We start from the raw sequence: 24,125 nt of genomic DNA, 5'->3' as shown, positions 1-24,125 counted from the left end.
GAGGAGGTGGAACACATAGCACGGGAAGGCCCCACAGCAAAGTCCTGGGTGGGTGGCACAACAGACCTGTGAGTGTAATGGCAGTTTGTGTCCCAACATAGACGTAGTAATTGTGAATTTGTTGTCACAGACTCAAAAGTAGGCAACTATCTGGAGACTTTGCTTGCCAGGAACTACTCTTAACAAGAGTATATTGCCCAGAGCTGTTGAGTCATAGCGTATAACATCTACACACTATGTAGGATATAAAAATATGTGTAGCACATGTTAGGCACTAACCTGATTATTGTTAATACTCAGGCCTCCACCACCCAGGGCCTAGATTGCCATATCTCTTACTCCACCAGATCTCTCAATCTAAGACTTCCGCTTCCATGTTTAAGTTCTTAAATATTTCTTATTTAGTTCAACTTTGCTGAGTGGCTGCAGTGTGAATGTAGGGCTTCATGTTTGTTATCACAGCCAATGGAAGTCACTTAGGCACTGTATTGCAGCTTTGGAGCACTGCATTTCTTTAATCTTGGTCTATTTAACATGTTCTTTGGCCTCATCTGGGGCCACTGGGTGGAAAACTACTACTGACATTGGATACTATATGCGGATACCAATACAGAAAATCCTGTCATTTTTTTGGTCTCTAATGTTCCCCTTCCCTTCTGCCTGCAAAGCCTTCAGCAATCTTCAGATATTTTCTTTTGGCTCTATACGGCACAACTGGTGTCACCACGAGGATCAAATTTAATTCAAAACTTGTTTTGCCTTTTCAATTTATTGTGTAACTTCTGTAAGCTGGTGCAAGTGCTTTAGACTTTTAAAATAACTGAAGAGAACTTTGTCTCCAGTTTGTCACAAATGGAAACCGAATTTGATCTCAAAGTGTTTTCTGTCAAGTAAATGATTTGCCTGCTCTGTGTTGCTCACATGTGCTTGGGCTGTCAACGAGTTACCCACTGTGGTCCTTTGTACACCTCAATATACCCTGTCAGGAAATGGTGTTTGTAATTCAAATAAAAGAAACTCAGTTCTTGGCATAAAACACTACCAAGCCCTCAGCTGAAACTGCTGTTATGCAGGATATTCCATATTAAAATAAAGAATGTGGGAGGGGGCTAGGACTAGGGAATTAGATTTTTGGGGCTATCTCAAACCATGACAGATGGGATGACTGAGCAACTGTGTGTGGTCTCCTCGGCTTGTCCAGGCTTGTGGTGTAGTCTGTCCTCCATTGCTGAACATCTGCCTGCAAGCTAAATTATCCCAAGGCCACAAGAGTTTTAAATCACTTTATATTCCTCTATGCTTGGGTTATAGTGCAAGAGAGAGCTTCCTCCTCCTTTCCCCCCATGTTGTGTGAAGAGAGATAAACAGTAATTTGTTTTTCAGTCATATCTGCCAGTAGGAAATGGGACAAACTGTAACCTGATCGCTTCTTTCTAAAATTGTCGGTTCAAAAATTCAAGGTTAAAATAATTTTAATTTTGCAAGGAAATAGTCACAATGGTTCAGTTAAATAATTACTCTTGGGGACCTGAACTCCTGGACTCACATCAAATGAAAAAAAGCCACTGTAGTAGTTGTATTTTTGCCTGATCTATTCTTATAGTTTGGAAAAAAAAACAACTTAGAAAACAACCTGGGAGAAAAGACATTAAGAAATGTAAATGACTGAATAATTTTTGAATCCTTTGGTAATTGCTGCAAGAGATAGTTCCAGTATTTGACAGCAAATGATTCGACTGCATTTACAGTAGGATCATACTCAAGTCCAGTTTACAGTAATAAAACTTTGGACCAGATTATTGATTAATGAAATACAACAATGTAAAGAGATTCGGATAGGAATGAGGTGAGATGGGAGAGAAGGAGAAGAGAATAAAATAAGAGAAACACTTTTCCAGAATATCTAAAAGTTATACCTTCTACTTGTGCTTTTCTTTGTACTTACAGTATGCAGTATTTCATACCAGTCTTTCTCTCTTGGGCCCTTTTTTTTTTCTTTTTTTTCAATTAACTTTGGTCCAGGGTCAATCCTCCCAAGGCTTCTTCATTCCTGGAACTCACCACTTCAGAATTCAGTAAATAGAGCTGTAGTTTACTTAAATCTTTGCAGGACTGAAGCTGTCTGCACCACTCTTTTCAACTCTGCTGAGGAAAAAAAATGAAAATCTAGTATCTGCCATCTGTAGAGTCCCAATATACAGTATGAAGTTGGAGGTTGGGAGCACATTTCCACAAGAGTGTATGTTCCATTTTCAAAAATGAGTTAGTGTTAGAAGGTGCTTGGTTATATCTAACAGTCATCACTATAAAGCTGGTCTATGTTGTCTGGTTAATTTTGAGGCCACAAATTGATGTTTTAATATAGGATAAATATGCTTTTTTTCATCAGTTAAATAATGGAGCTTAAATATATGCATGTGAAAAAGCTGAGATGCTTAAAACCAAGAACATTCCTGATCTGGGAGATGAGGAAGAGAGATGGTTGGAAATGTTAAACTTTCCCTTCTTGTTCTGCTGCAGGACACAACGATTACATCTGCCCAGCCACCAATCAATGCACGATAGATAAAAACAGGCGCAAAAGCTGCCAGGCATGCCGGCTACGGAAATGCTATGAAGTGGGAATGATGAAATGTGGTGAGTTTTGCATCTCTGTGTTATTTCCTTGGGGTTTGCTGGCTCTTTTTATTCCCCTTCCCTTCAGCCAGTTCTGTATTTAGTTTTTCCCACTTTTTTTCTTGAAATCCTGAAAAGGCACAACAGGCAATCAAGGCAAGGCTTAGGCTGGTTTTATAGGAAGGAATGCACTGATTCTTAAAGCAGGAGAAGACTTTTCAGAAGAAAACCTGTGGGAAGGGGCAAGGTGTAGGTTAAGCATGTGAAAACCTGTAGAGCTCAGGAAGGCAGGTTACTTTCCTGCTGTGTTCTGCAGAATGGGAACCCAAGACCTGCTGCTTCCTGAGCCTCAAGCCAAACTGAAATCCCTGCTAATATGAGGTTAAAACAGCCTGTGCTGTGCTCTGCTGTTGAATGTACTAAAGGAACAGCAGTGTCACATCAAAGCAGTAGTTAATTAACTCAGTATTCTGCCTCCAACAGTGGCAAGAGTGCGTGCCTTGGGAGGAGTGTCAGAATGAGAGCACACCTATGTGAAACTACTGCTGACAACTCTCAGCTGGGAACATGGCAACTTTTCCACTGTCCCTCTATTTAACCCCATGAATTCTTAGCATCTACAACATCCCTCAGCAGCTTGACCACCCATCATGTGAAGAACCAGCTCTCTGGGGCAGAAATAGTCAACTTCTTATCACTGCACCACTCAGAATTATCCAGTCCTTTCTGTTACTCCTATCTTCTATTTAGAGTGATGTGACCTCAATGTATTTATACATTTATGGATGATATTTTAAAGGTTACTTTTAAGAAGAAAATAATTTGAAAGATGTTTCAATATCTAGCATATGTTCATGGTGAAGGTTTGCTGTTTCTTATAGATTCCCCAATGTACGTGATAGAAACAGGCTGGGAAAACATCACGTAGGAACAATGGAGTGGAAAGGAGAAGGTCACTGTGCTTGGCCCTTCATTAATGCATCTCATTTAATCCCATTTAATGTAGATATCTACTTCTATTTCAAGGCCAGGCACTGTTTTCATCCTCCCACTGCTTTGATCTGAAGGCTGCTTGAAGAATATAATTCCTTTCATTAGGAACATTCTTCAGAATTCCAACCTGCATTTATTGCTGGACAGTGATTGCCTTTTTGTTCTTGTGGCAATATTGTCTTTTAGCTTAGAGGCTCCTCTTCTCTTTATTGTTAATGACCTGGTTGTATTTAGGGACTACATCATATCCCCACACAGCCTTCTTGCAAAATAGGAAAGCAGACAGAACCTGGAAGTCTTCAGAGTTGCTTGTCCCTCAGTCGGCTCCAGGTGGAGATAACCCAATTTGCACTTGGATGACCAGAATCATGGACAGTATTCCTGTGAACTCTCCTCACTGCAGTAGCATCAATACATTTCTGTTTCTGCAGGAGCTTTTCTCTGTGCACAGCCCAGGATCCTCTTTGCCTTTTTCATGGTAACATCATGCTGGCAGTTCTTAATCACACTATGATCTGTTAAGATTGCAGCCTCCCTGCTCATTTCTAACTGATAACTCCCAGTGTAGAACTGCAATTTCAATTGCTCCTTGTATTCTTTTTGCACTCCTGAAGTACATTTAGTTTCTCTTGCTCAAGTCAGATGGTTCTTTCTGTGTGAAGCTCCTGTCTTCTCCTGCAGTGATGATGCATCTCAACTTCATTGGTGTTTTTCATTAAAATGGTCTTACCTCCAGAAAGGAAAGCTTACAAATAAGACTCCCTTCAAAACCTTACTTTCTGAATGGTGCCACTGTCTTTTGTTCATCTTTACGACTGAGAATTTTACTCAAAGTTTTCCAATGGAGGTTTTGTAAAGATTGATCCCAGAATGATGTCATAAGGTGGACCTCCACAATACTTGCCTTAAATTAATCCTTTTATTCTAGTTGTCCAGAAAGTCCTGGTTTGTGATTAGACTTCATAGGCGCTATGGTACTACAAGTATAAATTATAGATTGCACTCATGTTGCCTGTGTTCCTTTTAATCTTGCCACATATTCACAAACGTTTTCCTACAGTAATGAATATTTAAAGGACATTAATGAGTGTGCCAGATAAAGAATGGCAGGTTGAAACTATAACAGGAAAATAAAAGGAACTGTATTTTTTTAAAAAATACTTTTTTGAATAGTGGCACTGGAATTTGAGACACTTACAAGTTCAATTTGAGAGTCCAATCAATTTAATTTCAGAAAAAAGCATATAGAAATTACTCAGAACTGTCTGGGTTACCTGATGAGTTAAGGGGCATCTGTGAGTAATGCTGATGTATGGACACATGGTGACAGACATTTAAACCAGACAGATTTTAAGGCTGCCTGAAATATAAATGCCATTTCCTGCAGACCAGAGCGATTATCTTTCAAAGGTTTTCTTCTTAGAGCCATGCTTTAATACCACTTTTTAACTGTAGAAAACCATAAAAGAGTACACTTTCTTTTTTAATGAAGGCTTTTCCCCATCTCTGTTCCTTTCCCAGGTCACTTAGTGAATGCCTTGGTTCACATCTGCTAAAACCCTGGATAGGATAGAATGGTTTGTAAGTGCATTTTTGCTTGGTGGAGACTTGTTGTCCAGCAGAAGTGATAAAAAGAAGTTCAATTACCACTTTGCAGTTTAGGAAAGCTCTTCGTAAAAACTCCGCACCACTTAAATAAATCTTTAGATCCTCATTTTGCATATTATCGATAGACACCGTGAGAAAAAATACACACACAGGTATGTGTGTGTATATAACATAAATTTCTGTGTTTAAATGTAATTAGGAAGTACATACCATCTTTAATACAGTAGGAGGCAGTAGAAAAGTGTTGCTTTGGAGTTTCCTGGTCTGAAATTCTCTTGAATGTTGTCACCTTCATAAATGTTGAGAATTCAACCCAACAAGCTGCAGGTATTTCGGCAGAGGCCAGCTTGGGAGTGCCTTGTATTAAGGTGATAATGGATTTTCTTACAAAATATACCATCGTTGCCAAAAACACAATGAGGGTCTTAGACATTACACCTGCAAATCTCTCTGCAGGAAGTCCATGTTCCCTGCTGTTCCAAACAAGAAAGCTACTGCTAAATTTTGGCACTAGGACTACTAACAATGGTAGGAAAAAATAATTATGAAAAATTGCACTGTCACCAGGAACAAACAAAACAGAAATACTGCAGTAAACTCTGCCCAGCAACCTTTAAATAAAACAGATCAGGAAAAAACTGATCTTCTCCTGGAACTTTCTGGCATTTACCTGGGGAGCTGAAATGGACAAAGGCAGTGAAGGAGAGGGGATTTGATCATCACTTTGCTATAGCCACTCTTAGAGGAGCTATGCTCTACTTTGCTTTTTTGCTTCCTGAGGCTCAAATAGACCTTCTTCCATAAGGAGTTTTCAGTTTCCCTGTTCAACTAGACCTACCTTTTATTTCCCTCCTCTCCCTCACTCCTGTATCTTTTCCCCCATGTGTCCGCTCTCACCTGTTGAAAGTGTTCCAAAGACAAAGCTCCTTTCAGACCCCACCCTGCCCCAAGTGGGGAGGCTGAGGGGCCACACTCAGAAGGGATGGAGAGATGCTGCCCTTGAATACTGGCATCATTTGACAAGTTTGCAGAAAGAAAAACAGATTTCCCTGTGGGCTGGTTCAGTTCAGGATTTGGCTCTTTCTCCTGCTTGTGGCTGCCATGTGCAGTTGAAATATTGTAAGGTACTTTCCACACAGAAAATAAGTGGGGAAAAAATGTTTCATGGCATTCTCTGGACATCAGATGTATTAATTGCATTTTAGCTATTATAGAAATTACTGTAATTTCAGCTCATGTTCTCATATGCACACAGCAACCAGCAGCTTCTTTGTCAGCAGCTCTGCTCTGGCATAGCCACTCAGGAGAACATTTGCATTTGCTTTCAAAGGTGACTGGAGAGATAATGATTTACTAATGTGTACTGGAGCCAGTTTTGAGCTCAAACACTTACAAAAACTGATTATAACATATTCAGTGGTAGAATCTGCAGTTGCTGCTGAACTGGTTAGTTACATAAGCAATTGCCAGGGACAAAAATCAGTATGAAGAGCAACTTGCCATGTGGCTACCCACCATATCAGACAGCTTTTGTGATTTTCAGAGAATTTGTAAAGCAGGAGTTGCTTGAAAAATAGTGTGTTTCATTGCCAGTAATACGTGTTGTGGCTTGTTCATGGGTAAGTGAACAACAGTCTCATTTTAATGACTTTTTTTTCAATGTGCCTTATTTCTTATATTCTTTTGATCATTTACTAGTGCGGTCTGTGGTGCTGTAGCTCAAGGTCTTGCCCTTGGTCCAGCATTCTCAGCTGAATACAGCTATTTTCTTGCACAAAATAGCTCTAAATAAGGAGAGTGTGGTAGGAAGAATGAGGGATTTGATCATTTTGCACTTCTGCAATTGCCTGAATTACCTTGGTTGGAACGAATATTAGCTATTAAGTACTGTTAGGGAATTGGTGGTAAAGTCAGAGATAGTCCCTAGTCTGGGAAGCTGAATTTTATTGCTTTGCCTTTACACACTGATCCACATCTCTGTGTCTAGTTAAGCCAAACATTAACCTGGTTGATAATTATTTATAATATATAGTTTTCTAATCACTTATGTCTGTTGGATGCTAGTAGATGTATAGGTAAAATTTCTAAGTCCTGCCTAAACTTTGGATTTGAATGGAAAGCAAAGAAGTTCCTTTACATTGTTGAAATGCATTGTATTAATTAGAAAGACTGCCGTTTTCTGCTGTGTAGGTTGACCAGCAAGCTTTAATCTTGTTTTCTTTTTCTTTAAATACAAGCATAAAAAAATTAAAGTGGAAATAAGTGAGCTGTGTTTCATGCACGCTGTTCAGTGAATGAGCCTTCACCTGCTTTGGAAATATACGTTGATTAAAAAAGACGAACAATAAATCAGAATCTGCTTTGGTTGGATTCTCCCCTTTTTTATCAGTAACTATATTTTCTTTAGTAACAATTTTTTTTTATGCAAAAATGTCATAACACTCCTAGTTTGGCTTTCTGTGCCGGTAATGTGATAATAGAAGATGGTTTTATGTTTTAAATGGAGCACTATTTTTTTATTATAAGTACTGGTAGTATATGAAACTTGATTTAGTTGAATAACTTAAAGTAACTTAAAGGGGATTGCTAGTTCCCGCTAAGAACCCTCCACAAGTACTGAGACCTTTAATAACATCACAGGATACTGGACTACTTTTTAATTTATTTTTTTAAAATTTAATTGTTTTCTTTCATCTTCATTAAAGTACCTGATCATTTACCTGTGTGTTTATATTTTGGATAGGGTGCAAAATGTTATTTGAAGATCTTCACAACACTGAATTGGAAAGGATAACTCATATTGTGGCACCAAAGGCCTGATATTTTCAGTGCTACAGAGAAATGTGAGTGACAGCATAACAGAGCCGATCAGAGACCGTGGAGTCCCAGAAGAGCCCACTTGGTTCACTTCAGTGCCAGGAACTGATCTAGGGTCAATGAGCTGGTTGGAAGTGCTTTCTTGACCACATGTTGCTTCTGGCGAGTGTGTCCAAATTGCTGGAATTTCTTCCTTATTGTGTCATCAGGCATCTGCTCTTCTCTCCAGTTCCCTCTTCAACTGGTTATCACTTTAGATACAGTCCCTCACTGAACAACTTTCCCTGTGTTTAATTAATCCACTGATATTCTTGCAAATTCTTTCGGGGGGTTTCACAGCTCCCCCAGGTACTGGAGAACAAAAACTACACATCACACAGCAGTTTGTAATTTTTCATAGCCCAAGAAAATTTCTTCTCTGCCCTGTCTATGGCTTTTAGTCCCTCTGTTATTTTTCTTGTTCTGTCCTTCAAGATGGCCACGTTCAATGTGTTTCAGCTTTCTAAGTAGTGCAAACAACATGCTGTATTTCTTCTTGGTTACAGCCCCTCCCATGCAGACTACTATGGAAATCAGAGCCATGGCTCTCCCTAGGCAGAGCACCTGATACCTGGGCATTTCCTCATCTGTCTCCAGCTGTACTTTCATTCTAGTTGCTTAGCTCACTGTTGACCTTTCCTCTTTGTCTTCCGTGATGGAAAATACATAATTTCTGTGCATTACATTACTTCAGAACAGTCTGCAGCACACTGTGCCATTCTAATGTTTTTTGGAAGCTGATAAATCACTTCGAGATTTTCCTCTTGACCTTGGTGCATTAGTCCAAAAATGAGGTTTAGCACAGAGTTCACTACATCATCCAGGTGTCTTTGTAGAAATTAGTCTATGCCTCACTGGCCTTTGACTCTTTCAGGAAGAAAAGGATTTGCACAGACAGATGGTTGAAGAAATTGCTCTGTGACTTCTGTAGTTCTGCAGATAACCTCTTTTTGGGTATCATCATCAAGTATCATTTCATGAATCTACCATAAGATAATGTCTCAAGCTCCAATTGTCTCTGCTGGTATATTATCTTTCCTTAACTGCTGTTCAGCTGCTCTGGCAACTTCTAGGTAGTTGTTATTAGGCTAAGCACTTTGTTCTACCATTATTTTTTCCAATATCCTGTCTGCATTCACCCCATTTCATTGTACCCATATCCCTTTCAAGGATGCAAAATCATCCTTGCTCCAAACGGTGCAGACTTTAAGCTGGACTTCCAGCTGAAAAATACTTCCAGTTCCAAATTTCTTGTTCCACTTGCATACCTCCATACCTGAGGGTCTGTTCATTGAACCAGCTTTCCTACTTGTCTTCTCCTGTCTTGGATTTCTGGGTAAAGTGTGTTCTCCAATACTGAGAACTTCTTTAATGGTCATCCAGTTTTCCTTTACATCTGACATGGTTTAATGAACAAGCAGCAAGTGAGGGTGATAACCACGTGAAGTTGAAAGGTCCACATCCCAAAAGTTCTGGCACGCTCTGTTGGTCCTTGTCCAGTATTTTCAGTGCCTTCAGGTTGTACCTGAGTGGCCTTAGCATCTCACCTCTCTCACAGATTGACTCAAATGCTGTTTGACAGCTGCTGAAGACATGACAGGACTATGGCCTGAAAAACCATCTCATCTGAGGAACCTCCACCACTGAGGGTCTGTATTCATCCAACATTTTATTTAGCAAGACAAAGCCTTGTCAACAATATCTGAAATTAAATTTTTTGTGTCCCCATTGCCCTTTTTTTAATTTGGCTTATGTTTGGACCTCTTTGCTAACTGAAACCCAGGACCAGAACTGCATTGCCTGGTTGGACAAGTCATGGTCTATATAACTCTGGTGGACAGGGATGAAGAATGATAGGAATTGCTGAAACCAGTAGCTTGACAAGGGAAGCTGCCACACTGCCGTGTCCCCAGGTCCAGTATAAAGTCTGAGTAGAATTGTTATTATGCAAATGCACACACAATACCTGCATACACAGCCAACCATGCAGACCACAACAGAGAGAAAACACAGCAGTCATGTGAGCACAAGCAGTGAAAAATATGTGTATTTAAACATTATGGATCCTTCCACTAGCTGGGTTTAGACAGTCAGTCTGTCAAACAGTTGGCCTATGGATCCCCATCTCTCCTCAGCTGATGGCTGTGGGTCTGCAGCCTCACCCCAGTTGCTGATACTCAGCCCTTCTTCCCCAAGAGCAGTCACAGAAACACAAGGGTATGGCTTTAGACAGTCATTCAGTGTTATCCAGTAGCTGGTCTGTGTATCCTCTGTTCTTCCAGGTATCTCATGCACAGTCTGTCTTTTGTGCATACACACATACACACACACACACAGGTCTCTGAGTATCACCCTACCAGTAGCTGCCACTCAGATCCTCTTGACTTTCTAGTAGGTTTTCTTGGAATGCCTGGTCCCTCCAGGTGAACTGAAAAACCTTTTGTTTTGGCTTACATGCCATGTGTCATGGCCGGACCACAGGCTGATCATTCTCCTTTGATAGACCTGAGTAACCTGGTCAGTGTGCTTGTTGTCTCTGTTTAGGTTCTTGGGGTTCTTCCATTTTCATTGTTCCTTTGCTTCTTTTTCTTCATGCATTTTAAGAAAACTTTAATCACATACCCTAATGAAGAAGAACCGGAGTCCGTGGCCAGGGCAAGAAGTCTTTAGGCTACACACCAGAAAGACATAAATAATAATAGTAATGTCAAGATAGTAGCAGTAGCAGAAAGGATGCTTCTGTCAAATTTGTTGTGGGACTGAATCCATATGATGCAACTTATTATGCTTTAAGATTCCATGGTCTCTATGTATGTAATAATAAATGTTGGTCTGGTATAGATTTATGTTAGCACAGGCATTTTCATATCTATGAAAACTGAACCCGTGAGAATCATGTGTCAGTAAAACTGTTGATGACCAGCATAAAAATTTAACTTACAAAAGATTTAGAGAACAATTTAGCTGTGATATTAGAATCGTTAAGTGTTGGAGGATTCCAGTATAAGGATCCCTTCAGTAATATCATATTTTTAAATATCCTGATTTTTAATATGGTACAATCTTGCACATCAGTTACTGCCAATGTTTAGTTGTAAATGAGTGAACATGATCCTTGTTAAAGAATAGCTGAAGGGATTAATGACTTCAGATAGCAATAGCAGAATATTTTAGCAAATCCCCATATGATGTGTTTGGAGAAGCTTTTAGACTCTTTCCTTGGCAGCTATGCAAGAACAGGTAACAGTTATGCCACCAATAACACTGACAGGGAATTGAAGAATGTTTGGTGCTGTCAGAATGAACCATAAATAAATACAGGAATTTAAAGGACAGCTCTTTGCAACAGAAATAGCGTTCTGCAGGCAGAACTCCAAATAGGGTGTTTGCTCCTAGTTGTAGATATCTGAATTCCCTTTGGAGAAACTCCTGCTGGCTTAATGGGACATCGGGAGAAAGTGGGTTGCAACTTGTAAGTCCCTGGCTGAACATCCAGCTGACGTGGAGGCCCAGCTGTGCTTCTTCCTGGGGTATTTAATCTGTAACATGGCCCAAACTTCCAAAAGTTTTTTATTCCCCCATTTTACATCTAAAACAGAATTTATGATCAGCTTTATTTGCCTTTAAAGACCTGATTTATATCTTGTTGATGTCGACGGGAGTTTTCCATTGGACTTTTAAAGTGAGTTAACTGAAGTTCAAAAATAAGTCTTTTTAAACTTTATTTCTGTTAAGCAGAATAAACGAAAACCTGAAGCTGGTGGGAACAAAGTTAAGTCAATGCTAAATATCCTAAAAACTTGATGTTCAATACTAGAACATCCAGTATAAAAGGGTTTTCCCCCTTCTCCGCAAATATTTGGATTTACATAACGCGACCTGCTAGAAAAGTCCTCCAGCGCAACCGCGTGCCTCTCTCTCATGTCAGGCTCCAGAAGGGAACGTTGTGGATACCGGATCCTGCGCAGCCATCGGAATTCCGAAGATCGGGTGCATTGCATGGGCAAAGCGAAGAAGTACAACGAGGCGGCGACCCGGGTGAAGGAGATCCTGCTCAGCACGGTCAGCCCGGAGCAGTTCGTTTTGACGCTGCTGGAAGCGGAGCCTCCCAACGTGCTGGTGAGCCGTCCCAGCAAACCCTTCACGGAGGCCTCCATGATGATGTCCCTGACAAAACTGGCGGACAAAGAGCTGGTTCACATGATTGGTTGGGCCAAAAAAATTCCTGGTAAGAGTTTCAGTCTTATGTGTTTTAGTCAGTGCTTTTACCATCAGTATGTCATTCTCTGCTCTGAAATAACAGCACAGTAAGTGAGTGGTATGAAAGTCAATCTTTTTATCCTTTAAACTAATGAACAATTTATGGCTCTCATTAGTTGACCCAGATGTCTTTTGATTTAGACAACAACCTAGCCCATAATTTTCTATCATCTGTTGTTAGTCACATAACAGCTCATTTTGCTAAAAAGCATAGCTGGTGTTGTATGTAATTTCTACCTCATTAGCTATAAAATACCTGACAAAGCTGATTTAGAAGGTTCATTTAACACCAAATTCTTTCCTTGAATCCTGATAGAAAGTTCCTAATACAGCTGATGGAAACTGAAATGTGTCCGAGTTCTGGGTGTTTGCAATCACTTCATTTGACAGAGCTGCTGCACAAAAGCATCAGTGGAGCACAGTGTTGATCTCAGAATTATCGTGTGCACTCCTTCAAAACAAAAATCAGTAAGATGCTTTTGGTTGTTGGCGACACAAAGAACATGAACTGAAGTACAACAATATGTGTTAGTGCCTGGAACGTCTTGAATGTGTACACGTTGGCAGTGCACCATTTATCTTACAAACCAGAAGTGGTGAGCATTTTCAGTTCCTTCTCCCTGAAGTACCCATGATTAAAAGAGTCAGAATAAAGAATAAAAACCAGAATAAAAGCAGCCACCATGCAGAGGTGATTGTTGGTTAAGCTGTGCAGAAAAACTTGGTGGCTGGCATAGACTAAACCACAGCCTGTGGCCCTTTAACGAGACCTAAGGTGACCAGATAATAACAGTGAGCTGAAAACATCGAATAATTGGTGGACGTGTAGCAGTATGGGGCTTGATCCTGAGCTTCAGACAGAGTGCTCTGCTAGGAGTGATCCCTACAGCTCTGTTTACATTGCATGGCTAATATATTCCACAGCATGACTGATATTCCTGACCTCATGACCATCAGGACTGAGGAGCCAGCACACCATGGCTCCTCTCTTGGATTTTATGCTGGAGGTGCTCAGAGTGTGCTTGTGTGAGCTCTGCTCTGGTCATTGTGTGCACTGCAAAGAGCTGCTGCTGCTTGAGTACACACTTGGGAACACATGACAGTAATCCTTGCCTTTAGAAGCAGAGTGCGTGCACAGTACAAGAAACACACTTGGAGGAGAATATTTCATATAATCCCTAAATTAAGAATTTAGAGTAAGGGAAGCGTATCCTATTTCAGGTCTAGGTGGAGTGGCTGGTGGTGCAACCAGACCCAGCTGCTGGAGCAGATTAGTGTCCAGGCTCAGCCACTGTTTGGAGGGCCCAGGTGTGATGGTTTTAGGGTGTGCAAATCCCAGGTTGGCTGCTGAGCTGCTGGGGAGGAGATGTTTGCACCACACGAGCATCCCAAGCCAGGCTGGACATTTGCAAGGTAAAAGTTTTTTTGCTGTTAGTGTGGGATGTTTTAAACTCAAATCCTTTGTCTTTATTTTTACTGATTTAAGAAACTCTGAAAATAACCGTGAAGTAAGTAATCATAAGGGGTTAAATGGTTTCTATTGTTATAGTTTCTTGTCCGATCACAAAAACTTGATTAAAAGGTACCATTTCAATGGGCTCAACATAGTTATGTTTATCTGGTAGGAAGTGAATTGTGAAGGAAAACCAGTCTTAGAAAATGACCTCATTTTAAGCAATATTTCAATGAGAAAAACCCCAACCTTTTCCATTTTTTGACTGTTAATAACTTCTATCTTTTACCTCTTCAAAAAAAACCCCAAAAAACCCACAAGCCCAAAACCTCAGACAGTTGAGATTGTTTTATTATTTTTTTAAAAATCAGTTTCCAAACCAACCCCAATTTTGACACCAATCACTTTCAGTTTATTTTCAACATATGTCAGAAATAATAACTTTTTCTTGGCAGTAAGAGAACTGCGTGAAGAAAATCCACTGAAACAATCAAACCCCTTCAAAACAGTTCCTGGGAATGCTGACACTTTATCATGTGTGTTTGTTTTTTTCTGATCACGGCTGTTACACAGAACAGAAATAAACAGCATTTTAGAATAATGCCAAAAGTAGATGTGACGTTTAATATACACCTAATTATAAGTAATATTGCCATGTTATGTGGCAGTCGAAGCATTTATTTCAACATGGGGTTATTTTTTTTATTAAAAAGCTGTGATGACTAGATTTTAGAAAATGGAATTTCATTTGTCAAAAACTCTTGCCTGATGCCAATCCATGCCTGGTTCCTGGAGATAAAATCTTAGAAAAGATGACAGACTTCTTGAGTAAAGGCTCAGTAAGCAGTAATTTTACGTTCTGAAAAGCTGAATATTTTCTTTTGTGTACCTGGGTTAGAAGCCCATTTTCATCTCTAAGTTATTACTGGATATCATTTTGACACTTACTGAAAGTGAAAGAAAATATTTTTATTTTTCCTTATAGATGCTTATATTAATGGTAACATTTTGCCTAAATAGGAGAAATACGTGTTTATATTTTGTGGGTTTTTCGTCTTTAACATTTAATGGCAGTCTTTTGTTAGGAATTTTACTCTGCGGCTGTATTTTTGTCTGTACTTTCAGCCCAACAGATTGCATTTTTGTTGTTGCTCAGTAAAATAGAAGCTGACTTTTGGATTTTTTTCCTTCTGAATTCCAAGTATTTTAATTCTCAGTTGTCAGGCAGCAGAACATAGCTTCTATAATTGCCTTTTGCTTTGTTGACCTAGTCTAAAAGAGTTCAACATGGTTCATCGCTGAACCTGTATTGTAAATCAATAAGATGTTGTCACAACATTGAAATTTGGATTCATTATGCAACCTAGTGTGTTGCTGACCAGAGCAGTGTGCCTTTTTCTAGTCATTACACATCCAGCACAAGTTTTTTTCTCAACTGTCTTAGCAATTTATAATTAAATGATAAGGCATGCAGCACACAATTTAAAGGATGTGTACTAAAGCTGTAGAAAAATTAGTAGTTTAAGGTGGTCTGCAGGAAATGAGACTTCTGACACTGCAGTGGAAGTTGTGCTGTCCTCAATCTTTAGAGCATGAAGTTGTTAGGAAAAGGAAAAGTATAGTCCTTCTAAGAGCTGTGCTGCTGCTGGTAATGTGAGTTTAGCAGATGACATCCATGATAAATCTGGAATTTTAAGTTCCTGTAGATTGAACACTGGGACTTGATCTTACACCTCACTCCACTGAGAGATTTTTTAACCCTGATAACTCGTTGTTTATGCCAGAGAAATCAGTACACGCTGGTGTAAATGTTTATTTAAATAAACTCTGAAATGTCTTTCCGCTGTTGTTTCCCAGGAAACTGCCACTGTCAGTTTATACTATTCACACTTCCGTGGTTATTTTTCCAAAAGCACTTTTAAATGATGAGTGTGTGTGGCAGCTAATCTGTTGTTGTCTGTGCATTCTGTAGTAAATTCAGTGACGGGGAAGACAGGACGGGAAGGTACTGCTCACAGGCTCCCGTTTACACTTCTCATAAAATCAGAAGCAAGGCTGTACCAATGTCAAAAGGCAGAAGTTTAGTGATGATAAGGGAGAGTGAGCATTACCCAGTTAATGTCAGCTTGATGCTCTCACTGACTGTCTTCTAGCCTAGTAGTTTAATAAGATCAAAATACAAGGAGCACTTGTATAAATTACTGACAGCAGATTCTTTGGCAGCGCAAAAGTCCTGTGTGTATTTTAAGACCTCAGACGACTGGGAAGAATTACAGGAAACCTGTCTCCCATGGCCAGGCTGTAAGGATTTCTCACCATGCAGAGCTGTAGATGCCAGCTCGTCCGAAAATGGAGCACCTTTGCTAAGGGACTGAGATAAAGGAGCTCAGCTTTGAAAACTGTGACCTGATCTTGGTTTTGGCCTCTGAGTGGCACTTCATCATACATCATATCTGTGTTTTACTCCTTTACTGAGGAGTCTGCTTTCCCACTTGTGTTTTGATAATCTACACTTCTGCTCTTTTGGTTTGCAGTGTGTAAATTTTATTCCTTTTTTTTTTTTTTTCCTGCTTCTAGGCAATATTTTTGCCCATTCATTTTTTGCAAGGACAGGGAAGGCAATAACTGTCTCTCCCTTCTGGCTGTGCTGCAGTGCTATCTAGGGCCTTGCTATAAGTTCTGGAGAGAAATAAATCATAGGATCAGAATCATAGAATGGTTTGAGTTGGAAGGGACCTTAAAGAGTGTCTCGTCCCCATAGGCAAGGACACCTTCCACTAGAGCAGTTTGCTTAAAGACCCATCCAACCTGGCCTTGAACACCTCCAGGGATGGGGCATCCACAACTTCTCTGGGCAACCTGTGCCAGGGCCTCACCACCCTCACAGTCAAGAATTTCTTTCTAGCATCTCTCCTCTTTTAGTTTAAAACCGTTTCCCTCTTGTCCTATTACTTATCTGCCTGTTTAAAAAAATCATTCTCCCTCTTTTTTATAACACCCTTGTAAGTTTTAAAAGGCCACAATGAGGTCTTCCCAGAGCCTTCTCTTTCTCCAAGGAGAGAGCAACCTCATCTCTCTCAGCCTGTCTCCATAGCAGAGGTGCTCCAGCCCTCGGATCATCTTTGTGCCTTTCTCTGGATCTGCTTTAACAGATCCACATCCTTGTGCTGGGGACACCAGAGCTGGACACAGCACTCCAGGTGGAGGCTCACCACAGCAGAGTAGAGGGGCACAATCAACCCCCTGAATTGCTGGCCACGCTGACTTTGGTGCAGCCCAGGATGCAGATCAGGTTTATGCACAGTGGCATTTATTCTGTTCTTGCTTCTGGAATTCCATGGATGGAGGCAATGAGGACACTACTGCCTCCACTGACTATCCTTGCCTTTTTTTTTTTTTTTCTGGTTTATTGAAAATTTGGGGAAGGACAGAGCAGAAAATGGATGGTATCAACACATTTCATTTACAATGGGGATGAAAACACAGAGCCACCAAGATGTGGGTTCTTTCACAGTTACCCAACAAACCCAGGAACATGCCTGCCATGAGATAAAAAACACCCTGCAAGCACCAACCTTATGTGTTCTGGTGAAAGAACAGATTATTTTCCTAGGAGTCTTCTGCAGCACAATGCAGCAATCTCTGACAAATGTGAGTTTCCCGAGTGATTCCCTGGTGCCTCTCAGAAGGCCAAGGTGGCCAAGCATAAAGCAGGTCCTCTGCTTTATACTTCGTCACTTGAGTTTCACCAGCTCTATGGGAGTAAATGCACTAGAAAACCACTCTGCTTTATTCCAAACGTTTTGTGGAAGATTTGACAATAACAAATATTTTTACTCCTATTTGAAATGGCAGGATGGCACTTCAGGTGTCAGTGCTCCCTTGTTTGCCTTTCTTCAAAACCCATGGTTCTTTTTGTTTCTCTCGTGCTCATTCTTCTTTATCAAAACAGAGAAAGAAACAAGTTGATTTATTTTATGCTACCTTCATCACTTTAGGCTTCATTGATCTCAGCCTCTATGACCAAGTGAGACTCTTGGAGAGCTGCTGGATGGAAGTTCTAATGATTGGTTTGATGTGGAGATCAATTGACCATCCCGGAAAACTGATTTTTGCACCAGACCTTGTATTAGACAGGTAAAAGAAATAAATTTCTTGAGAACGCTTCATATTAAGATGTTTGGAGGTGGGGCGAATGGTAAGAGGAAGAGGATTAAATATGGGAGATGCTATTAACATTTTATCTAACACTATAATTTACTGGTATTTGCAACAATAATATCCTGAGGTTCCACGTCCGTATGGGGGTTTAAGGAATGCTAAGCATAAACAGTATTGTTGAACCTGTAAGTTCCTGAATTCATGTGGTGTGACAGTGTGAAGTTTCTCTGCATTTTTAACATCTATTGCTGATGTTGTTCCTTTTGTTCTGTGTCTCTAGATGCTGAAACTATAGATACATCTTTGTCCATTTGTCCCTACATCCCTCATTAAAAAGTAGATATAGTGTCAGGCAATATTTGAATTATTTTAGGTAGGTTTCCTGCCTGTTTTCCTTCCTCCCATTACTGCAGACTTCATAGCTATCTATAATAATGAACATTGCAGCACTAGCCCAAAGGGATTTAAAACTCCTAGATTGCTGTTGAATACTGAGAATATTTTTTCAAGGTAAAGAAGGGTGTTTGCAAATTTAAAGATTATTTCTCCACAGCATCATGTACCAAGAGGGTTGATTATGGATTAGTAAGGATGTTTTTCTACAGAACTTTAGAAGAATTTGACCTGAGCTTCACACTGGCAGAAAGTCAGGGAAACAATCTACTCTCTTGGATTGTGTTAAAATGTCTCTTAGCCCTTTCAATCCAGGGAAATTCAGATTTGCACCAGTTCTGTGGCTTGCAATTAGTAATTATCATCACAGACACAGAAGGGAAAATGGGCGAATAAGAGAAATAAATTTAATTTATAAAATATAGGAAAGAAATTATAATTTACTTGTATAAAATTCAGTGCAAGGGCAAGCTGCATTGTTCAGTGCAATGATAAGAAATTGATGAAAATATATGATACATGTAATTTCTCAGAAGCTAATATGTGCTGAACAGAGTGATCTTATTTGATGCATTCCTTCATTTCCTCAAGACGTGGCAGAGTGGGAGCTTACAAGCATCTGGATGTGCTGTAATTTTATTTAAGACATTCTTACACAAAACTGGTCTGTAACTTGATTTTTTTTTACCTTAGCTGAACTTAGAATCCCAGAATGATTTGGGTTGGAAGGGACTTTAAAAGATCATCCCGTTCCAACCCCCCTGCCATGGGCAGGGACACCTTCCACTAGACCAGGTTGCTCCAAGCCCCATCCAACCCCTGGCCTTGAACACTTCCAGGGATGGGGCATCCACAGCTTCTCTGGGCAACCTGTGCCAGTTGCCTCACCACCCTCAGAGTAAAGAATTTCTTCCTAATATCCAATCTAAACCCATTCTCTGTCAGTGTGAACCCATTCCCCCTTGTCCTTGCACTACATGCCCTTGTCCAAAGTCCCCCTTCAGCTCCCTTGGAGCCCCTTTAGGCACTGGAAGAGGCCCCAAGATCTCCCCAGAGCCTTCAGATACATATCCTACATAATCTCTTTGCAGACAAGTACTTCTCTGATGCTTGTGTCCTTGTTTGGAATCTGGCAGCTGTCTGTACTTCTCCAAAGCTTAAAATTCTCCTTTGCTGTGAGAAACACAGGAAACTGGGTGGTATTCAGGCAGAAACAGTAAATTTCTTTAATACTCCTGCACTGCTGTGCTTAAATGTCTCATGTTAAAAGTATTACAGACTAAAAGATCTCCTGTTACAAATAGTATAAGAAACTTCCTTCTGGATATTGCATTGTAGAGCTTAATTGCTTTTTAAGTAAAAAGAAAAAGAACTAAAAACTGGAATAGTAGCTTTGGTGGTTTGAAATGTGCTACTGCTTAATTTTAAACCCATTAGAATGGCTTAGGTTTGTATGTTGTTTTTTTTTTTCAGATCAAAAAATGGGACCAGTTCTAGTATCCAAAATGGAGAAAGTTGTTTTCGTAAACACTTGCAAAAGTTAAAAAAAACCCAAACTACAAAACCACCAAAACCCCAAAAAATCTGTTTCTATTTCAATAACTTCAAAGAAAAAAGTACTAGGGGATAGGGACAAGGGGTTGTTTTATTCTTTAAAAATGTATTATTATTCCAAGACGGTTATTTAAGGGGGTCTTTTTTTTTTTTTGCCAAGTCCTGAGGCCTCCATCAGGTAAAACCATGATGTTATTGTTTGTGGTAACTCCTTGTGAAACAAATCTGTAAAATGATTCAAGGTGGTACTGTGCCCTTCACTGCAGGGTTTCAAACTGATTATCCAGACTTATACTGGCTGAGAGGATAAAGCCTCTTACAGAAATATGATCATACTTATGGTCAATCCTGCTTGCACTTTAGAGAGAAAATCAGTTTCTTATAACTGCTGACCTTTTATATCAGTCTAATTTTCAATTTAGATTTCATGATAGAACATTTTAAATTCTCCCAAAGATGAGATAGATGGGCCTTTTGCAGCCTCTTTTGTGCTTCGAATTTTATCTGTCTGAGTCAGAGTACCTTAATTCTGCTTTTTCAGTAACATTTTGTATGTGTTTCCATAGGGATGAGGGGAAATGCGTAGAAGGAATTTTGGAGATCTTTGATATGCTCCTGGCCATGACCTCAAGGTTCCGAGAGCTGAAACTGCAGCACAAGGAGTATCTGTGTGTCAAGGCAATGATCCTCCTCAATTCCAGTGAGTATGGGGTCGGGTCTAATACTCACCAAATTGTACTTTTTTTTCCACGGTATCTGGGAAATCAGCCTCAAAAATGGAGAAATATCAAGTGAGATAAAACTGTTGAAAGAGGATAAGAGAAAAGGACTTCTCTCTGATAGACTGTAAAGATTGTTTGATTGCTCGAGAAACTTCCAGGCTGTATCATTTGCTGGATTTAGGATCTATGTCCTGTTGTAAGAACTGCACAAAAGACCCAAAGTGTGAAAGCTTCTCACAAGGTGGGGCCCATGGCCCAGGCTGTGGGTCTGTCCTTTTCAGTGGGAACTTTTGCTCCCATCTCTCTGGATCCTGCTCATGTGTAAAGTTGTTGTACAGCTCTACAAACGTGTCCTTAATTCCTATTTATAGTAAAGCTAGTTACTCAACCGAGTCATGATTAATTGGGCTTAAATATTCCTATTTAACAGTAGTTAGTTGGTAGAAATGATTGAAAGTACTCAACAGTTCTGCAAGATGAATTTCAGGACAGTAGCTTTGTTTTGCAAGTTTTTACACAGGGCAAGGAGTAGTGTGTGTTTGCTAGTTTAGGGTAGTCTGCAGTAAAAATGATTTTTGGCCCCCCAGAATGTTTTGTAGTTAATGTTGTCAAAATAATGTAACAACAAAATAACAGCTAAACTATTTACATCTACTGCTTTCAGCAAGAAGCTGCTGCATAATTCTTAGTCCAATACTGAAGGTGAATAGTCCAGCTGCCCACTTATCCCACTTTTCTGCCGACTTGTTTGGGTGGGAGTGTTGATCTGCTGGAGGGCAGGAAAGCTCTGCAGAGGGGTCCAGACAGGCTGGATTTGTGGTCAGAGACCAGTGGTGTGAAGTTCAACAAGACCAAGTGCTGGGTCCTACACTTTTGCCACAATAAGCTCGTTCAGTGCTACAGACTGGGGGCAGAGTGGTTGGAAAGCCATGATGATGATGAGAGGAAATGGGATTTCATGAGGATGAGAGATTTCAGTGATGATGAGAGGAAATGGCCTCAAGCTGCACCAGGGGAGGTTTAGATTGGATATTAGGAACAATTTCTTCACCAAAAAGGTGGTCAGGCATTGGAAGAGGCTGCACAGGGAAGTGGTGAAGTCACCATTTATGGAGTGATTTAGAAGAGGTGTAGATGTGGCACTTGGGGACATGGTTTAGTGGTGAGCTTGGCAGTGCTGGGTTAAAGGTTTGACTCAGTGATCTTAGAGGTCTTTTCCAACCTAAATGATTCTGTGATTCTATGGATACCCTTATTTCAAGAACAAAAGCTGTTCTTTTTTTCCTAAAATACCCACCACAATCAAGCAGCCAAAAAACCCAACAAAAAACTCACATGTAATCAGCCATATTTTCTTGAGAGGCTCACTTCTCAAAAAATCTCTCCTTTTACCTCTCCCTACTCTTCTTTCCTGTCAAAATCTTTCGTTCCTAATTTTCAAGCTGTTCTGGAACTCTGTCGTTCCATAAATGTCTCTGGAAGGATTTTGTTGTTGTTGTTGTTTGGTTTGATTTTTTTGTTTTGTTTTGTCCCAGATCTCTTCTGCTTTTATCAATAATGTTATTGTGTGTTTCCAGATCTTCCTAGTGCTGATTTCTTCTCTTCCTTCTCCATAACCCCAATCTCTTTTTTTTGTTTGTTCGTTTTTGCCGACTTTTAAGATTTTTCACTGCAGACACGTCAGAAAAAAAATCCACAGTCATCGGCTTTTTCCCTTCCTCATGAGCAGCAAATATTTTCTTTCTCTTCTCTGGTTAGGCATGTTTCCCTTGTCAGCAGAAGAACCTGAAAGCAACAGGAAGCTGCATCACCTGCTTAACGTGGTCACAGATGCTTTGGTGTGGGTTATTGCGAAGAGTGGGATCCCCTCACAGCAGCAGACAACTCGTCTGGCCAATTTGTTGATGCTCCTCTCTCATGTCAGACACGCAAGGTACGTTTTACAGAGTGCATGTAACATGTAGGGCATCAGTGTTTGTTTATTACAGGAAAAAAGGAAGGGCAGAACTCCAGAGCACTCCTGAGGGAATCCTCTTCACCTCTGTCACTGGGAGGCTTTCCTTCCTAGCACAACAAAACAGGCACTATGCTCAAGTGCTTGCTGGCACTCAAAAATGGTGTGATATTAAAATGCTGTCTTAAGCTTATCACATTCAATTGTTCGTTATGTATCTGCCTGATATAACAATACATAACAATAACAACACAAATTCAGCCTTTCAAAAAAAAACCAAAACCAACCCCACCCAGCCATCAAAACTCTTCTGTCTAAAACAAAAATCTCCTCCAAAACTGGTCTGCAGTGTGGGCTTTGGTGGAGCAAAGTGAACTTTGGGTGCCATGTTTTTCCCAGACCAATTTGCTGTCTTTTGTTTGGAACGACAGCATTTTTGCCAAGTGACTTATGCTACAGCAATGCCAGGCTCTTGCTTTTCCCATGGGAAGCAGCTCCTCTTCTCCCTGCCTCATCCTGGACCTCCTTGAGCTGTTTATCTTTGTGGTACAACAGAGTGAAACGCAGGGTCCTACAAACAGATGCTTTAATTTTCAGGCTGTTTGTAATTTAAAATATTACCCAGAGGCCAGCTATTCACTGGGTCTTACAGCTTGATTTTGGACTGTGTGTCCAGGGAAGATGGTCCTGAGACCAGGCTGGAGCATGCAAAGGAGAGCTGGGCATATCTATAGGGACACTGGAAAAGGGACGGCCACCTCTCTTCCTGATAGAGCAGGTGGCAGCAGCGGGGACCTGACTGTGCTGAAGGCAGCTTTTAACAGTCAGTTTGTGAACTGAGGGTGAGTTTGAGAGCTGGCCTTGCAGAAACTCCAGCACCAGGCAGAGCTGAACCTGTCTCATGTCTGTGATGCAGTGCCATCACCTGGATTGCCCTCTGTGGTGTGACTTATTGTCACAGCTTTGCAGGAGGTGTTCTGGCATTCTGTGAATAAATATTGTGAATCTTTGCAAAATTTTTTATGTTTTCTCATTAAACCAAGACTTCTTATGCTTCTTATTTCTCCCTCAGCCAAAATCTGGAGGATACTTGTTGTGTCCTGTCTCCTTTATGTTCCTTAGTGCTGGTCAGTCAATTAGACTTTATCCTGGAAATAATTGATGCACTCAGTCTTGATAACCAAATGACGTAGGAATCTTGAGAGCTGGGTGTAGGAGAGGGGCTGCAATTTCTCCTTTACCATTAACATATTCTTAAGTCTTGAATTGTAGCAGAACCTTGTTTATCTGGAAGCACTGCCCCCCTCCCAGTCCAACCCACTAGGTCAGCTATGTGCCAGCTGTCTGCTGCTATTTCCATGGGGATAAATTTGGTGATGAGCAAATATCCTTAGATTTCAACCCCTTGAGTGCATTTGTTGTATAAATATGTGTGACTGCAATGATACTGTTAGTCCAAACCATGATACAGCACTAGGTGTTCAAGTTAACAAGGTATCGTTGTGTCTTGATGAATAACAAAAAGATTACTTTTAAGCTCTGTAGCCATCTGCAA

At 40.3% G+C, this 24,125-nt stretch overlaps 1 protein-coding gene across 2 annotated transcripts in view; it reads left to right on the top strand.

Moving 5' to 3' along the window:
* ESR2 (estrogen receptor 2) overlaps positions 1–24,125 on the top strand; it is a 35,654-nt gene that overhangs the window by 8,601 nt on the left and 2,928 nt on the right. For both annotated transcript variants that reach the window (XM_017807663.1, XM_017807664.1), the window contains exons 4-8: positions 2,521–2,637; positions 12,002–12,301; positions 17,785–17,923; positions 20,461–20,594; positions 22,375–22,549. In XM_017807663.1, coding sequence (XP_017663152.1) covers positions 2,521–2,637; positions 12,002–12,301; positions 17,785–17,923; positions 20,461–20,594; positions 22,375–22,549 — 865 coding nt within the window. The remainder of the gene's footprint in view (positions 1–2,520; positions 2,638–12,001; positions 12,302–17,784; positions 17,924–20,460; positions 20,595–22,374; positions 22,550–24,125) is intronic.

The sequence above is a fragment of the Lepidothrix coronata genome, unplaced genomic scaffold (genome assembly GCF_001604755.1).
Source record: "Lepidothrix coronata isolate B3197 unplaced genomic scaffold, Lepidothrix_coronata-1.0 Scaffold19, whole genome shotgun sequence".
In the NCBI taxonomy this organism is placed as follows: domain Eukaryota; kingdom Metazoa; phylum Chordata; class Aves; order Passeriformes; family Pipridae; genus Lepidothrix; species Lepidothrix coronata.
Note: the sequence above shows the minus strand (reverse complement) of the source record. Positions and strands in the feature narration are given on the sequence as shown.